At 35.0% G+C, this 17,585-nt stretch overlaps 1 protein-coding gene across 3 annotated transcripts; it reads right to left on the bottom strand.

Moving 5' to 3' along the window:
- Positions 1 to 5,442: 5,442 nt before the first annotated feature.
- LOC113748589 (cactin-like) lies at positions 5,443 to 17,363 on the bottom strand. Of its 3 annotated transcripts, none has more exons than XM_027292061.1 (15): positions 17,043 to 17,363; positions 14,973 to 15,143; positions 12,977 to 13,299; positions 12,777 to 12,868; positions 11,536 to 11,635; positions 10,929 to 11,000; positions 10,751 to 10,813; positions 10,438 to 10,578; positions 9,240 to 9,335; positions 7,015 to 7,299; positions 6,813 to 6,933; positions 6,578 to 6,720; positions 6,294 to 6,461; positions 5,934 to 6,200; positions 5,443 to 5,827 (listed from the first exon to the last, which is right to left on the bottom strand). In XM_027292061.1, exons 3-15 carry the CDS (start codon positions 13,271 to 13,273, stop codon positions 5,708 to 5,710), a joined length of 1,965 nt encoding a protein of 654 aa, XP_027147862.1. In that variant the 5' UTR covers positions 13,274 to 13,299; positions 14,973 to 15,143; positions 17,043 to 17,363; the 3' UTR covers positions 5,443 to 5,707. The 3 variants fall into 3 exon arrangements, with proteins under 3 accessions (XP_027147862.1, XP_027147860.1, XP_027147861.1); XM_027292059.1 differs by having other exon boundaries at positions 6,798 to 6,933; XM_027292060.1 differs by lacking the exon at positions 17,043 to 17,363 and adding an exon at positions 15,261 to 15,304 and having other exon boundaries at positions 6,798 to 6,933.
- Between the last annotated feature and the right edge of the window lie 222 nt (positions 17,364 to 17,585).

Raw genomic sequence — 17,585 nt, forward strand, 5'->3', positions numbered from 1 at the left:
CTTCTCCCTTCTTCTGTTTCTTTCACCCAGCCATGAAGTGCAAACTGAAAGTCTTATATTTGAGGAAAGCAACTAGCAAAAGTGGGACCATTGCAATGTATACATACATCCTCTCCTCATTGTATTTGTATATTATTCTTTTGAAGCTGCTGACATATTCAAGTTTGTAAGGTACTATATTAATTTAACTTAATTTCCTTGAGTTATAGCTTAATTACATAACTTTCATGGGTTTTTCTAGAGCTCTACTTATGTCCATTTAAATTTGAGCATAGCTACTATAGAATGTCAGCTTGCCAAAAGTAATTTTAAAAAAATTCGCAAGTGCTATCACCATTTATCCAAAAACTCAAGGGTAGCCATTGCAATTTACCTTAAGTTGTAAGACTGGTCAAAAATTCACACGCCATAGAAGAGAAAAATACATGTGAACTTGACTTGATTGTCAAATTAAGGTACAAAAAAATGTATATATAAATCTACCGTTATGTTTGAAGGGGTCAACTTAATGTTGGATTCATCTTTACCTTTTTAGGATATTTATTTGAAGAATTGTGGAGTTCATACTGACCCAAATACTCAATCGGGTGTCCAGACCCGATTATATGCCCCATGGAAGAAACTATGTCAAAATATCCAAAAACAGATGAGGTTAAATTAATATGGTTTTTTTTTTTGAGTAAATCAAACTTCTGTACTATTCTGTTAACTATATAATTTATCTTTTCTTGTCAAAAAAGTCCAGCAAAAGATAAGTTCCATTTTCCAGATCCGTATCCGCTTTAAAAGGCCATGGTAGAATGGACCCGGACCATCCAGTTTGACGGATTGGCATTTGGCAGGCGCGAATTTGTCTTATGCGAAAGACGTCAAAAACTTTAGCAGGAGCTTTAGGCTCTAGTTACTTCTTTGACCATCTTAACCAAACCTTGTGCAAACACAAGTTGATTCAGTTGGTGAGAACGGAGAATTTTATAAGAATCTTTTTATAGGTCGTGAAAGCATTCTTTGATCCAAGATGATGATCGAAACAGAATTCATTCAAAATTTTTTTTGAGGACACGAAACATGTTCCGATTCGAACTACTTTGAATCGATCCGACACATCAAATCAGAGAAATACCTCACACGACGCAACCTGGACGAATCATAAGAATTCAAATTCAGGATAAGATTCAAACTCAGAACCAAATGAGTCCTAAGAGTTTGCTTTTCACTGGACTACCGGTGGGGCTCCCATTCAAACTTTTTCCTACCACAAAAAACCTAAACTTTACTTTCTCGAATGACTTGTCTTTTTGTTTTTGTACAAGTCAATGATGTGCAAAAAAGCCGGACATGGTTGGAATTAATTATGTGCATGTATGAATATCCTTGTCTAGGATTCTACTGCTACACAGTGTCTTTTTTGTTTTTTATTTCTTCACAAATCAAATAGTTTGACTTGTGGTTGTGTGGAAAGAGTTAATATATGCATGTATGCAAACAAAACAAATACAATTTAAAGGTTTTATTTTCTTTTTGAAAGCGATGTGATGCAACTCGATTTTTGTGTGTGTGTGTGTGTGACTGAGGCTTTTCTTTTTTAGCTATTTGATTTGATTCGATAGCTAAGAAACACGAGGGATTTTTGGGTTGCCCAGCAGGGCTAATAAAAGTTATCATATGCTTAGAGCCAAAGATAAAGATGGATGTATTATACTGAACAAGCGACATTTTTTTTTCTTTTTAACATAAGCAGTAGTAGTTTTCCACTTATTTGATGACTCGAATTCATGTTGGTTACAAGTGAAATATCTTATCAATGAAGTTATATTTTATTGTCATTGACCAAGCAACTTCAGTTAGATAAAAGTTGGGAATCCAACCTCCAAAAACAATGGGGTTAGAAGCATTTAAAAGTTTATCGCATTAGTTCATTTGAAATATATAAGTTACCAAGTTATTAGATGTTAGTATGTTAGAATAAAGGAGCTTTAGAGTTGTAGACTCTAATTACTTCTTTGACCATGTTAACTATACCTTCTTGAAAAACTTGTCATTATTTGTGCAAGTCAATGATGTGCAAAAAGCTAAAACTTGGTTGGAATTATTAAAGTGCATGTTTGAATATTCTTATCTAGGATTCTACAGCTACACAGTATCTTTTTTTATTTCTTCACAAATCGAATAGTTGACTTGTAGTTGTATGGAAAGAGTTAATATATGCATGTATGAATGCCAACAAAGTGCAATTTAAAGACTTTATTTTCTTTCTGAAGGCGGTGTGATGCATGCAAAGTTAATATGCTAATTTAAAGAGATGAGAAATGACTTAACTTATAAATTTTAACCTGAGATTCAATTCCACCATTGCCTTGCCATATAGGAGTATACTTATTTATATATTGTTGGGTAAAATATACGAAAGCCCGCTAAGGTTAAGTAAACATGCAGAAAAACCACCTGAACATACACTCTGGTACCTCATGGTTTGAACTAGTTTCAAAAAGCGACGGAAATCGTTTGAAATACACGCACTTCTTTTGTGAGTATTTGTACTAGAAACAAACAAATTTTCAGTTGATATACATATTATACTCTTAGAGTTATAATACAGAAAAGTCCCCTGTGATTAAGCAAACCTACAGAAAAAGCTCTTATGATTTCAAATCATATAATCCAGTACCTCGTGATTTGAACTAATGTGAAAATCAACAAAAAATCATTTAAATTGATGAGTTTGAGGTTGCTTGATATGAAAAATAATTTTTTAATTCAAAATTTTAGTTGATATACCTATTAAACCCCTTAGAACTCATAAAATTTTCAAAAACAACCCAAAACTCCCAAATACAACTCATCTTATTTCTATACTACATAAAATAAATAAATAAAAATCCCCAAATAAAACTCACCTTATTTCTATACATAAAATAAATAAATAAAAACTTTCAAATACAACTTACCTTATTCCAATGCACAAAATAAATAAATAAAAATAACATGAAACCATTGGGGTCTTTTCCATAAGTTGGTTTAATCACAGGGGTTTTTCCGTAAGTTTGCTTAATAGGATGGTTGTTAGAAGGTCTTTTATTATTTATATATATATATATATATATGTGTGTGTGTGTGTGTGTGTGTGTGTATTAGGGTAATTGTGTCATTTAGTCTATCTCCATTAATTTTGACAATTTCCGTTGCTGTTTCAAATTAGTTCAAACCATGAGAGATCGAAATGTATGATTTGAAACCATAAGGGACTTTTTGTATTTTAACCTATATTTTTTTGATGTATAAATTGTATTTCCGAGGTTGGGGAGGTGGGGAGACTCAATTTTTTTCTTGGTCCATTAGGCACTCCTTAACATAAATAAGAAACCATCTGCTAAATGGTATACAAAACACTACTTTTCTGATAATTTTTTGTTTTAACATTATTCCGAGAAATTCGCCCTTAAAAGTTCATCAAATTAGTTTATTGGAAATATAGTTACCAAGTTATTAGATGTGAGTATGTTAGAATAAAGGTACATTAGAAAGAAAACATAAACAGAATAAATATTTTTTCTTTCGACGCCAATAAATTAGTTTCATGTACACTATTTATCTGCATGAATGAATAGTTGGATGAAAAATGTTTGGCGCAAATTCAATTTTACTCGCCTTATCTATAGATTATACCAATTCAAATATTATAGGCTGATTACCTCGACACCTAGTTAAAAATTTTATTTGGTTATTAATGGAAATCAAATAGATTTAGGTTCTTAGTATGACTTTTGTTAATGTTTTCTATCCTTAACGAAAAAAAAATATTTTGCCCTCACAAAAACCTCGGCAGTTTTATATTACGCAAAGCAAGAATTTTGGTTCTGAATCTGTTAGTGAGAGTTGTATTGCAAATTCACACAAAGCATTCATTATATGAAAAACCAAAAAAAAAAGAAAAAAAAATCTCCTTAGAAATAAAAAGTGCATTTAAAAGAACAAAATTCAATGAGAAGACTAAGAAATTCTTGTTGGAGTGTTAGTTGTAGTATTTCCTTTTCTTTTTTACCCCCAATAACAAGTCAACGCATTGGGTGGATCAATCTTTACGTGATCTTCGCGCAAGGCTACACAATTGTTTAATCATAGTTTGAATATTCTTCATAAGCACAAACTTTAATTCATTAGGACAGATATTTATGGCACATGAGATGTATGAAGTATACAACTAAAAATTAATTGGAGTGTAATCAAAAGATAAAGGTCAGTTTTCTGTATTTTTTTTCAAAGAAAAGGCAAATGTCATCGATTTAATCAAATTTTAGAATGCCATTTGTAGTTGATTTTTGCCAAAAAAAAAATAATTAAATCAATTAGCATTCTGGAGAGCAAAATTGTTCTTTGCCCAAAAAAAAAAAAGTAGTACTGAGAAGTAAGGAAATTGACAACATAAAACCATGAAACTTAAGCTCCAATTTTTTTATTGGTAATATTTGAGATTTTTTGAATATTAATTTTTTGTACTGATGTTTGTTAATATTTACTAATTTTTTAGTGTTTTTTTTTTAATTTCTTCACTCACCATAAAGAAGAAGATCAAATAAAAAAGTCTTTGACTCATTTTGGTGTATCTTTTCCCTTCCTTTCTTTTACTTCCCATTCTAGACAATATATACAGAGATTCCTTTCTTTTCTACTTTCCTTTTCCTTCTTTTTTTTTCCATTGAAGTCCTCTCCTTCCCATTGGGTTCATTTCCTTCAATTCAAAGGATGCCCATGTGATGTGCACACTTTTTTTTTTTTCCATCTTAGAATTACAAGCCTAATACACCTTACATTTTCAAGAAGTTTTCAGCATACTGGTTTCCAACTATGAAAGTTCTTTCCTTGGATAACATCCTCACGATCAAGTAAAAGAATTTTTCTGACGAGTGCTTAGGGAATATTAGTTCGTACAGTTATATTACACTTAACTTATTATGTGAATGCACGCACTCACATTTATCATCTCGTGCATTTAAATACTTTTCAAAAACTCGAAAATGATCCTAACAAATGCCCTAGAACACTTGTCAGCCAAACTTCATGTCAAGTTATCAAGTTAGATTAGATCAAAAATTTAACAAATATACTCTAATAAACATAACGATCGACCAATTAAACTAACAACCCACAATATTTGTTTCTAGCTTGCTCAATTTCCAATTTAGGTTTCTCTTTTAAATATCAAAATCCTCTTTAGTTAAAAAATGTGTTTAATCAAGGGATATACCAGGCAAACAACAATGATTTGATTTTGAAATGATCAAAACTTAGTTGATTATGAAACTTCATTGTGGAAATAAAAGTAAAGATGAGTGAAAGTACTACTGATTTATGTAAAATTACGAAATGAAATTACAAGTTCAAAATCCAAAAATAACTACAGAAAGAGTGCAATTTGTCTGGGTTGATTTTGAATACTTGAAAGTAAGACCTCCAAGCTGATACAAAAAGGGGATTGCCACCAAATCCTTCGTAAAAGGAGATTCGTGAAGAAAATAAATTGCAATGGTAACTTTCTAATACTGTGTTTTACAACCAATATTAAACATTCAGCTTCTACACTTTTCAGACAGATCAATATTTACTCTTTGGCAAAAACATGTAAAACCAAAAATGGTACTACAAAATTTTCAAGAAAATGAAAATTATATGATGCAGCATTTCTTGTTCCAAATACACAGCCAAGGGATCACCTCCGGTATCTATATCGTTTGAAGTTGAAGTACAAATGCAGTATTCCACGTTCAAATGTGCACTTGAACCCTTTCTTGTGTGAATACTCCCATTCCTTGTTAACTATCCGGAATGCCTGTACAGAAACAACCACCAACTCAGTTTTGCTCAAGCAATTTCCAGCAAAAAGACCAGCCAAATGATGTTGTGCAATTGTAGGTTAGTCACAGGAGGAAACTTACAATGTCTTCATAAGGTGGCCCTGCATGGAACCTGATGATGCAGGTCTCTGAACTATCGCCATCCTTCTCGATGGCATAAGTTGGAGCCTTCCCTTTATCAACAAGATCTGGATAGAAAATGTTGAATTTGTAGCCTTGTACAATCTTCGGGGGCGGGTTATCGTGGTCATAGTGGGTTTGATTGTATTTATTCCACTCATAACCAGTGTGGACACGATTGAAATACTTCGGCTTTCTTGGTCGGTACTTATCATGCCACCAATAGACCTGCATCCACACCAAATTAGAGAAAGAAAATGGAGAAACTAGAATTTTGATGAACACGGGCTAGAAGCACACGTATAGGGCAAGCTGACATACCTGTGAATCAAGATTTATTTCGTCATTCGAGCCAAATACTGCATCACCTTCCTCCATGGCTCCCATTGCTTTCATGGCTTTCTTCTCGAAATTATCCTCAGGAGGAGTAGGTCTTACAGTCAATTCTTGGAGACGCCTTTCTTCCAAGACAGCCATACGCTTCCTCTCCTATATATAGGGATCAAATATGCATAGCTTCAGCATATTGTAGGAAAAAACTATATTTCTCTTTTAGCATAATCAGATAATCTACATAAAAAGCACAAGAATCTCTCTGTTCTTACCAGTACAGCCCTATCCTCTTCCGGGTCAATTGCTTCTTCATTTTCATCACCATGAATCAACTGCGGCGAATATGATCCAGCCTCTTCATCCAACTCTGGAGTGTCTTCATGCACTATAGGTTCAGGAGAGAGTGTTTCAGCATCTGCACAGAAGAAGAAGTCAGCCAAAAATTAAGGTGCAAAAGTAGGAGAAGTCCCAAACATGACAAAATTTCAACACCTTTTCCATCACTACCAGCATCTTCCTCGTCAGGTTGTGGAGTTAACTCTCTTTCACTATCTCCAACTTCCAAAGGTTTCTCAAGGCGCTGTAAATGCTTGCGTAGCAATTTGGCATGGATTTCCTTCAGACAAGCCTGAAATTGGAAATAGGAATTAATCAGGCAAAGCGCACCACAAACCCTAAAGCAGTATAGAAGCATCACTGCACTATTTACCTTAGCCTTGAAGATGTGGAGACGTTTAAGAACAGCTTCCCAATATTCAACCACCTTAGCTGTACCAGACTGCATCTGTGCCTCAATCTGAGACTGTAGAGCTTCTAGTTCGACATAGGATTTCCCTTGTAGGAGCCTCTTGACATCTGCCTCAATGCTTGAATGCATTCCCCTCTCTTCAGCAAGTAACTCAGGAGGTAGTCGCTCTCCACGCACTCTGGCTCGATCCAAAGCATCCTTTTTCCGAACTTCAGCTAGTTCCCAATCACAAACCACCAGCAGTGCCTGCAACAATTCCAATTTGTACAGATATGAATTAATTGGGAATTACATCCAGAACTTTACAAGAATTTCCAACATAGTTTAAGAAGGATCTTCAAACTAATGTTAATTAGAAATTTAGATTATAGCATTCAAACACCATTTATCTATACTACGAATGATGTTGACTAGAAGTCCAAAAAAAAAAAAACCACAAGCGCACCATGAAAATGTACTCGATAAACAATCTTGACAACTAATCAATGGTGAAGCTTTAACTAAATTAGGAACAGGTATACACCTGTGCTGAGATTATGTCTCAATAGATTATCTAACCAGTTTGGGGTTGTTGACATGTGATCGAGAAACAGATGAGCAAACAACTTTCACAATGTGATACTGAAAAAATTATCATAAAATTAAGATACACTATCAAAGAAGGAAAGAAACGAAGTCTGAAAAGAGAATTTGCAAAGTCTGCACTCAAGTTGAGTGCATTGAAAACACAGGATATTTCACATAGAGTAGAAGGTTTCACTCACGGAGACAGGCAGTCCTAGGATTTCATAACAACTAACACACTAGCTCGATATGTGGTAGTATGAACACTTCGTACAAGTTACTAGAAGTTGTAGGTGATTCACATAAAATAAAAAATTGATTTGGCACAAATTCAACAACCTTATCAACTTCCAACAATTATCCTGACACCTTTATGTGAGTTAAAATTTCAATTAGAATAATCCTTCAGGTAAGAACAATTCCAGCACACTCAACCAGATTATTTGCTTTGCCCATTTATGTAGATCAGGCATCATTATTCAGATGAAAGTTGTGATCCATCTGTCTCACCAATTAAGACCAAATGAAAGATGACATAAATTAAATATACAAGTAAAACAATTATTTACACATAAAATTCAATAACAACCATAAAATCAGATTTCTAGGTTCAATATCCAGACACTTCCATTCATTTGCAAGGTCAGATTACTAAGGCTACAGCACATATCCAGCCTACACAACCATAACAAACTTGAAGGTCTTGTGCAGCAAATATCATGACTATGAAGCAATTTTATTGAGTCTATCTTACACCATGAACAACTAAGCCAAAAACAAACCATCCTAATCCAGTTCCACTTCCTCCATCCTCTTAATCCAGTTCTACTTCCTCAATCATTTCCTTCCAACAACATGCCACCAGGCCAATGTCCTGAAGATATGATTCACATTGTTTTCGAAACTTTTCACTTATTGCTCTTCCTTTGTACATTGTGTGACTCTCGATTTATTTATTCGTGTTCAAATTCATTGAGGTAGTGGGTGTCCACCAATCAGGAGAGGGATTAGAAACGTGTAATCAGCAAAGAATCAAAGAGAAAGAAAATAAACAAGGAAATATTTTCCTCAGCAGCAGAAAATGTTAGCAATCAGAGCACTTTCTAAGCTCTTTACATCAAATTTGCAAGAAATGCTTATTTTTGCTGCAGTTGCTCATAACATCCTGACCACCTTGGTCTGAATAACCAAATGTGCAACCATTGAATTGTCAGATCAGATTTATTAGAATGGACCAATAAGTCAGATATAAATGCAGAAGAGCCTACTACATTCCAATCTGCCACTAATAGGCCATTTTGCATCAAGCACTATTGTTTCTTCAAGAGTAAGATAATACTTTCCATAGTGCTAGTTTGTCTGAAGCCATAAAATGTTCACTTGCATCATAGAAAGTAAATCGCCAAACAACACACAGGCTACCCAAAATATCAGCAAGTATCCACAAGTTGCAGCTTTTTAGCTAAAAGATTAACATTATTTTGGGATATAATAGAACCAAGATTCATAAAAAGAGTTACAAATGCTATACTATACCAGTGAAGTACTAAGAGAGGAGCATACATCTCAATAAATCCTCGACCCAACAAAGAAAGAACAGGTGATAAGAAAAGAGGAACTACCTCCCAATACTGGACATGTGTTGGCGTTGACCTGTCCAAGTCGAGATGCATTTTAATGTCTTCATGAAGTTCTTCCATTTCTTTTACAGTTAAACCCTGCATTGCACATAACAATCATAGAATGTTCAGAACCACCAAAGCACAGGTATGCCACTCAATTATCAGAACAGGACAAATTCATAGTCAGCATTTAAGAAAGCATAAAAAACACAAGAATGTCATTCAATTGTGCAAAACAGGAAAATTTAGTGTCAGCACTCAAGAAAACATACATCCAAGGTTCATCTAAGGATAACCACCATTTTAACCCACCTTCTGCTTCCAGATGCAACTGGATTTCTTTTCCTCAGTAGAAAACCTATTAGCTATGCAATCTTCATTTTTATGCTTGGGCAGATTCACAATATAGACCATTATACTCACAAGAGAACAAAAAAGAAAAAGAAGAACTGAAAGATGAAGATTTAAAGATTTACTCATAAAAAGCATAAGACCTCTAGAGCAAAATTTCCCCCAAGGTTTAGAGACACCCATCCCCATAAGAATATGAGAATGATTTGAGTATCATTGCTGCCATAGCAGCATTCCTTTCCTATGGCACTTAAGAGACTAATGTGACCCAAGAAAGAGGGTACAGCCTCAAGTTCACTTAGCATGAGATGCCAAAGCATTGCATCCAGATTACCAATTGAGCAGCAAGACTAGTAAATGTCTTCAAAAGTATAAACTACTTAGAATTTTTTTTTTCTAAGAGGATCAATAGTGGTTCCCCACCTACCCCCGTGATGAAAAAATGATTAATACTTCAGGTATTATTGCTATTATGTAGCAGCAAAACTAGATTGGGATAGTACTCAAAATAAGTTACTGAGATTTGACAGGAATTAAATAGTTGCACCAAATGATTTATACTAACAGAATATTCATGCACCATACACCCTATTAACCCCAGAAGTTGGTACTATTTTAAGCCTCTATATTCTCCTGATAAGTAATACTGTCACTACTTCAAAGAAACATGAATTTGCAAGATCATGAGTTTGGTTCTTCTTGTGTGAGGTTAATAATAGAGATAGAATGCACATATTAGTAGCTAATCAGTCAATTGAATAGTGAAGCATATGAAAAAGAGGACAAAGATGGTCAAGGATCATTATGATAGCAAGACACTGCATTAGAGAAAACAAGTAATAATTACCTTGAAGACCATGTATGGTTCATTTATTTCTATATCCAAGTCATCTGAAGGATTGAGATGCTTAGTAAGAATGTCAATCGGCTTAGTGCGGCCTTCTCGCAACCGTATCTCTGACCTAACCTTGCTTTGATCAAAATGGAACTGCAAGCAATAAAATGAGTTAACATAGCAGAATTGGAATGAGCAAAACATCCACCTTACAGCAAAGAATTGAAGAAGCTTCTTTTTCCCTGTTTCATATTTTAATTATCAGAAAATTTTATTACACATATTGCAAAAGAAACAAAGGTCATGAAAGATTTGAGACATCCACCTCTTCTTCTTTCTTCTCCCAGTCTTGAAATTCAGCTCGAGCACGTTCCCTTGCTAATAATGCCTGTTCAATCAAAACATGGTAAAATTGCCAAAATGCTGAAACATTGATAAATCAGAAAGTATGTCCTAAAATCCGTCATCAAGAAACTTTAGATACCAAAGACAAACAATATTACCATTTCTTCCTCATGCTGTGCCTTCTCGATAGCCCTTTCTTCCCTTCTTTTCTTCACCTTTTCAATCTCTGCCTGCAATTTTAATTCCAGTGAGTACTAACTCAACAAAAAGTAAACGTCTTCTCAATATATTCCATGAAACTGCTGCAGTCATTGCACAACTGGAGCTCTTCAACAAGGAATTTGGAAAAAAAAATCAAATTATGAACACATGAAACTAGAATTACTGCCGCTGGGTTTTAACTGAGTAAAGTAAGGGATGCAGATCTGTACGTATAAGAACAGATCTCAATGCTCTGACTCGTTAAAGAAAGCGACAAGAGGGGAAACGGAGAGGATTAACATAACAGCATGACAACATTTGGCTTGCTTGTCTCATACATCATTTTTTTAGCCCAGTTTTCCTTCCTTCTTGTGTGCCAAAGACATCATTCTTCTTAACATTGGGAAACGATTTATTGGACGATGAAGATAATCATGACTTGTAGGAGTGAGAGATGCATGTACCAATAACCAATCAGTCAAGTGCAGTATTTCATACAGCATGCTTTATTTACTCTAAGGACCATATAAAAAAAAAAAAAAGCAATACTAGTCTATAAAATACCATTCTTTCTCTCTGTCTCTTTTTCTCTGCCTTTAATGAAAACGTTTCAAGTGGCATGCCTTCGGTGATATCGCGTTCAATCTTCTTTCGCCACACAAATCTGCAAGGGGACATTTTTTACACAGAAAATTCAAGGGACAACTAGATTTTTTCAAAAACAAAATACTAAACTATGATAAATTTTTCAATATTGTTGTCCACAGATTCCGGTGGAAAACTTTTATATAAGCTCTCCTAGCCCCATCTTTTGAACAAGAGAAAAACTGATACAGTGTCCAAAACTACTTCATGCATTAATTAAATAGGTTAAATGAATATACAAATGAGAACATGCACATAGGCTATTAGCCTTATGTTACTGAAGAAGCACACAGAGGCACAAACACAGATGGAAAGGGTGGGAAGAAGGAAAACCATCACCAAGTTCACTAACCAAAGAGGTACTAAATTGCCCTAAGATGCACTAGCCTATATGAACTATCACATAAAACTATGTAAACAATGTTCTCCAAAATACAAACTTTTTCATAAACATAAAATATAAGAAAAGCCTGCTGAATCACACTCAGGGCCTAAGGTTTGAACACGCTATCGGCTAAATTTCATAGTGTCAGCTAGATGCTCTTCTTAGTCAACCTTTAAACCAAAGATTGAGTCTATAGATTACAGTGAACTAATTTCCCCTCTTGTTCAATATTGATGAGAGTGTTAAAGTATCTTTTTCTCTTCCTATCAGTCATAAATGTTTCTATGATCCTAAGTATCAACCATGAATCTCAAATCACTAGCTTGAATTCTCTTTTTTCTGAAAGGGACTTACTATTTCTTATCTAATATCTCATTCTACTCATCCTTTTAGTTTACAAGCCTGAGTTTTCACACAAAGGTAAAAATGCACTACCAAAGCAAACTTTCCTGGAATCTTATAGTGAAAATGCAAAATTTTTGTTCTTCAAATACATTTCTCCATACATAGGTGCTCCTTGACAAAATAAAACCAGCTTTTTGAGCCCATGACCAATCAGAAAATGTACAGGGCATCATGAATAAAGATACCACAATCATTTCAATGGTGGTCATGGTAAAAAAAAACCTCCACACCAAATCCCAAACAAAGATAAAATTATCTAGCCTCATTCTGAACATCAAAATAAAAACACAGTTAAAGCAAACTTGGTTACCAACACTAACATACATCCCTAACATCTCCGCAATTCAAAATACATAGGAATATAATTTACCTTTCATTTAGATTGGAATCTCCAAATGGATTTGAATCATTACCATATCCAGAAATATTCTGGGCCTTCAATTTCTTTGCAACTTTTGCTGCCTAAAGTTTAAAAAAAAAGGTTGAAGCTAAATGAAATAGTGTCAATCAAATTAAAGTAAAAGAAGATAAACCAAATAGTACTCGTAAAGATAAAACAAACAGAGTTACCCTTTTTTGGGCTTTCTTTGCCAAGTACTCGGCAATATCGTCCTCAGTGATTTTTCTCTTCTTCTTTTGACGTCTGTCATCATCACTGCCACGACAGTGCCTACTTCGACTCTGCCTTCGTCTTTCATCACGGCTATCAGAATCAGAAGCTGAAGCCGATTCAGAAGCGGAAGCAAAGGAACGCTTAGTCTCCGATTCTGGGGCATCAGACTGATGCCGTTGGCTCTGTTTATGCCTATGACTGGACTTGGATGAGGATATTTCCCTCCTGCTTCTGCTACTCCTATCGCTGCCCATGATGAATTTAAATCTGCTCTTTATTCCTGCATACAAATAATGCAGTGACAGTTATTATGCTACTGAAAAATCAAGATATGCATCATTTGATAGAACACTAAAATCATATGAGACTGCACCATAAATAAATTTTCATTGACCTTCAGGTTTAAAAAATTTGTTCTTTATGTAACCGTTGTTGCGCCCCATTTTTTTTTTTAAAAAAAAAAAGAAAAATAAAAATTTTAGGTTAAAAATGGTTTTAGAATTTTTGTTTAAAATTGATTTTTTAAAAAAATTAAAATAAGGAAAATAAAAAGAAAAAGCGCCTAAAATGGGACTTGGCAAAGGCAACGGGTTTGGGCCCACTAAAGTCTTGAAAAAGGATTTTTCAACAATTTGGAGTTGCCTCTCGGTATTGGATTTAGGCGTACCAAGTCACCTTAAAAAAGGTAATTCTTTCTTTTTTTTTAAAACACAAATTTAACCCTTTAATCAGACAACTCCAGGTCTTTCGAAATCAAAGCAATGAATTCGGGAGCTACAATTGTGAGGGGGGAAGGTCGAGACTTTATCCTTGAGCACCCCCCTACACCTGGCAAAGCTGGTTGCAAGTTTAATTTTATTCTTTTAATTTTAAGGCCAAAATTGAATTAATTTAAACTAAACACATAACATGCAATAAAAGATTGTCTAAATAAAAGCAAATATAACACATCAAAACAATGTAGAAGGAGATGACTAATTCCATGGCTTACGTTGGAAAAGCCACGGGATAACGCGCTCGTGGCCCACTCGATCACACATGACAAAATAAACAGTGGTTGACTATAACTAGAAGAAAAGAAAGGAAAAAGAAAAAGAAATTTACAAAAATTAAATGCTCCTATGCCCCTTATATGGGTGTTATCACTTCTATGAAAGAAAAATAAAATAACTACAACTTGACTTGGCAAATAAAAATGCTAAGTAAACTAATGGTTGAGTAAATAATGGCAAAGGACCTAACTGAAAGCATAAAAGTAAAGTTCTGGGGTCAAATTATGAAGTTCTAAAACTCTGGGATTAAATCACAAAGAAAGGGAAAATTGAGGGACTGAAATTATAAATTTAGACAAATAATCATCTTCTCCAAACCAGCTAAACGTCAGCTGCCGTTTCGTCCTTCTTCTCCGACGAAAAACACCAGAAAGTTCAACTCTGGCCAATCCCAAAAGAAAATGAAACTCGCACAAGCTCCCTCTCACACAATCTCATGGCATAACTCGAGTTCATACAAAGGAAAGGATAAGAAAAAGAAAAACAGAAAAAGGTGCAAAAAGAAAGCACATCAAGATCTCTCAAAACTCTCCTTTCTACCCTGAAAATCAACTATTATGTTTTGACAAGCATTGAACTTGCCGAATATTCGTTTTCCTCACACGCAAGATGCAGGTCAATCGTCCTTCAGGTAGAACTTTCAGTTGGGCATTTTATCAAACAATAAATGGGCATGAAGAAATTCAACGATTCCCTGCTCAATCGAAGTTATAACTAGCCTCGCATCCTCAGAAACACAAGGGATTTCAATCCAATCAACACATAAAGCATGTATATTCACAAAATCGTGGATAAACAACAGGAAAATTGCAATAGACAAATTCAAGAAAGATGTGCTTTGAGAGCTTCAAGAGTCTGAGCTTGAAGAGAAACTGAAATTTAAAGGAAAAGGATAGCTTACAGCGCTCTCTCTCGGTGAAGATTCGCAGGTGGTGGTGGAAGGTTCTGGTGCTGGCAGCGAGCTACAATTCCTCCGCCCAGTCTTTTGCTATGTTTTCCCTTTCCTTTTTCTTTTGTTCCCTTTTCTGGATTTTCTCTGTCTTGCAATTTTTTGATGGGGCTTGGATTTTCTCTGTTCCCAAGAAAAATAAGAGTATAAAAGAGGAAACAGACCTGGAACTATAATTTACTTATAAATCATTGTGATATATGTAATAGCTATAACGTAAAAAAAATGATAGTGACTGACGTATACACGATGATATAAGAAAATTCATGCCATCGACTATTACATCTCGCACATGGTCCGCAAATATTCCAGTCGACCAAGCCAGACAGGTATTTGTTTCTTCCTTGGACTACTTGCCAAAACAACCAAACTGAAAAGTACAGACCAAAACATTGAATTACCAGCCACTCAAAATTTCACAACTGGGAGGACTAGCGGAAAGACGTTGGCAAATAGAATTTTTCTTCTCAAAAACTGGGTAGATTTGAGAAGGTGAATTACTTGCGCAAGTGGAAATTGATATCACACGACCAAGAGAAAACAAGTATATGTACTTTTGTTAATAAGAACTGCTTCACGTAGTCAAGACAGACCTCAAATCAATGAGAGCCACAGTAGTCAAGACAGAAAAGGCTAGAAGGACCAAAATTATTTAGTAATCTGTTAAGGTAGCGATTTCCTATCCTTCTTTAGCTAACATCCAATATTTGACATTCCCTGTTAAATGCTTCACCAAAACCTCAAATCAGTTTAGAAGGTCGAATGTAAATATTTCTTTACCACTCTGACAAGTTTTACTAGTAGAGAAATGACCAAGATCAACTTTCTTGTTGTATATATCACAAGGACAGTAATCCTCAATATGCATTAGAGTTCCATATCAGGATGCCTAGAATGCCTAAAATATGGATTTTCTTGAAAGCAGAGGGAACACCATGTGGAGATACGTGGTTTTCACTGTAAGGATGATCCTTAATCTCGTGGCAAAGTGTAAATCGAGTAGATTCCATTTAATGCACTGATCATGAAAACTTACCAATTTGAATGACCATTATAGATGTCCATAAACATATTGTGCTGAAAATGACTTTGGCGAATTCTCATAAACTTTCAAAGTTTTGTCTTAAGAAGGTTAAAACTTCCTTAGAAACCTATGATAAGCAGCTATGATGCAATCAGTTAACCAAATCAAAAGGGCGGACAATTATATTCTTGAAATGCTCAACAGAATTGCAAAATTTCTCTGCATCCAAGCAATGCAGAGCTAAAAACACCATAGGATCATGCCTGTTGAAATAGCAAAATCCATTTTCTTTCAAAATCTGATTTATGGGATCATGCCTATGAACTGCTAGCAATGTACATACATAAAAATAAAACAGGTAACACAGGGACAGAGAAGTTTGTTGGTGGATTGTGGCTGGGGTTAGAGGTGGAAGGATGGACTGGAGACTGTAGTTGGTAAATTAGAAACACAGCACACAGAAGTGTCTTGGAATCTCATGACTTGGGAAGCTGCCCTGCTTGTGTTTCATTTCGTTTGAGGAAAGATTTCAGTATATTAAGACAGAAGTGTTTCCACGGTTATATTCCCTTTTCAATCAAGCAGCTACGGCAAGAACCAGCCCTTGGCTTCACAAACTCAATGAATTCACTAAAACTTTTACAAATGGTCTCACCAGATTGTAAGAAAAATACTACCCTACCCTACCCTACCCGAATTCTGATTCCAAGAATCATAAAACCCCCAATTGCAATTCCCTTCTTTTTTTTTTGGTTTTCACTTGGACAATAACCAATTGCAAACACTGGCACATCAAGCCTTAAATGAACCATCAGAGGAGAGATTTATAAAACTAAAATATTAAGTAAAAACCCATTAAAAAATACACAAAAAAGACCAGATATAGCCATCAGTCAAACATCAAACAAGCCCAACGGCTGACAGAAATCAATAGCAACACAAACAGGAAGTAGATCTTCAATGTCAAAATTCATATCTCAAATAGAAAAACATCATACCTTTATTACAAAACCCCTTCTTCACTGAAACAGTGAACAAAAGGGCCTTTCCCAGATTGCTCAGAATCCGCAAGATTTAGCAGAGAAAATGTCCAAGGAAACGGACAAAATTTATAAAAATGGATTGTTGAAACAGGGTTATTGTTGCTTGATGGGAAGGGGGAAAAATTGGCTTTTGGGTATGGGATTATTGGGTGACTTAAAACTACTACTACTAATAAATAAGGCGCATGTTACAAAGACGGAGAGGCTAAGAACTAAGAAAAAGAAGAGGAAGAAGAGACTGAGAGGTGGGGGATGGATGATGCCAGGAAGAAACGACAGGCAAGAGGGGAACGAAGGGGAGGAGAAGGGCGCTTTGACAGATTTTTAACGTGGTGAAGAAAAAATTGAGACATCTTTAACAGAATTCTGCCGGGCATTTTTTTTTTTTTTTAAATTGGACTGGCTGCCGAGCTCAATTTTTTACAGAATTCGGCCTGCTGTCGGGCTGACAGTATCAGACTTTTAAAAAAAATGGATCCATTTTTTTTAAAAGTCTGA

Source organism: Coffea eugenioides, chromosome 10 (assembly GCF_003713205.1).
Source record: "Coffea eugenioides isolate CCC68of chromosome 10, Ceug_1.0, whole genome shotgun sequence".
Taxonomy (NCBI): Eukaryota; Viridiplantae; Streptophyta; class Magnoliopsida; order Gentianales; family Rubiaceae; genus Coffea; species Coffea eugenioides.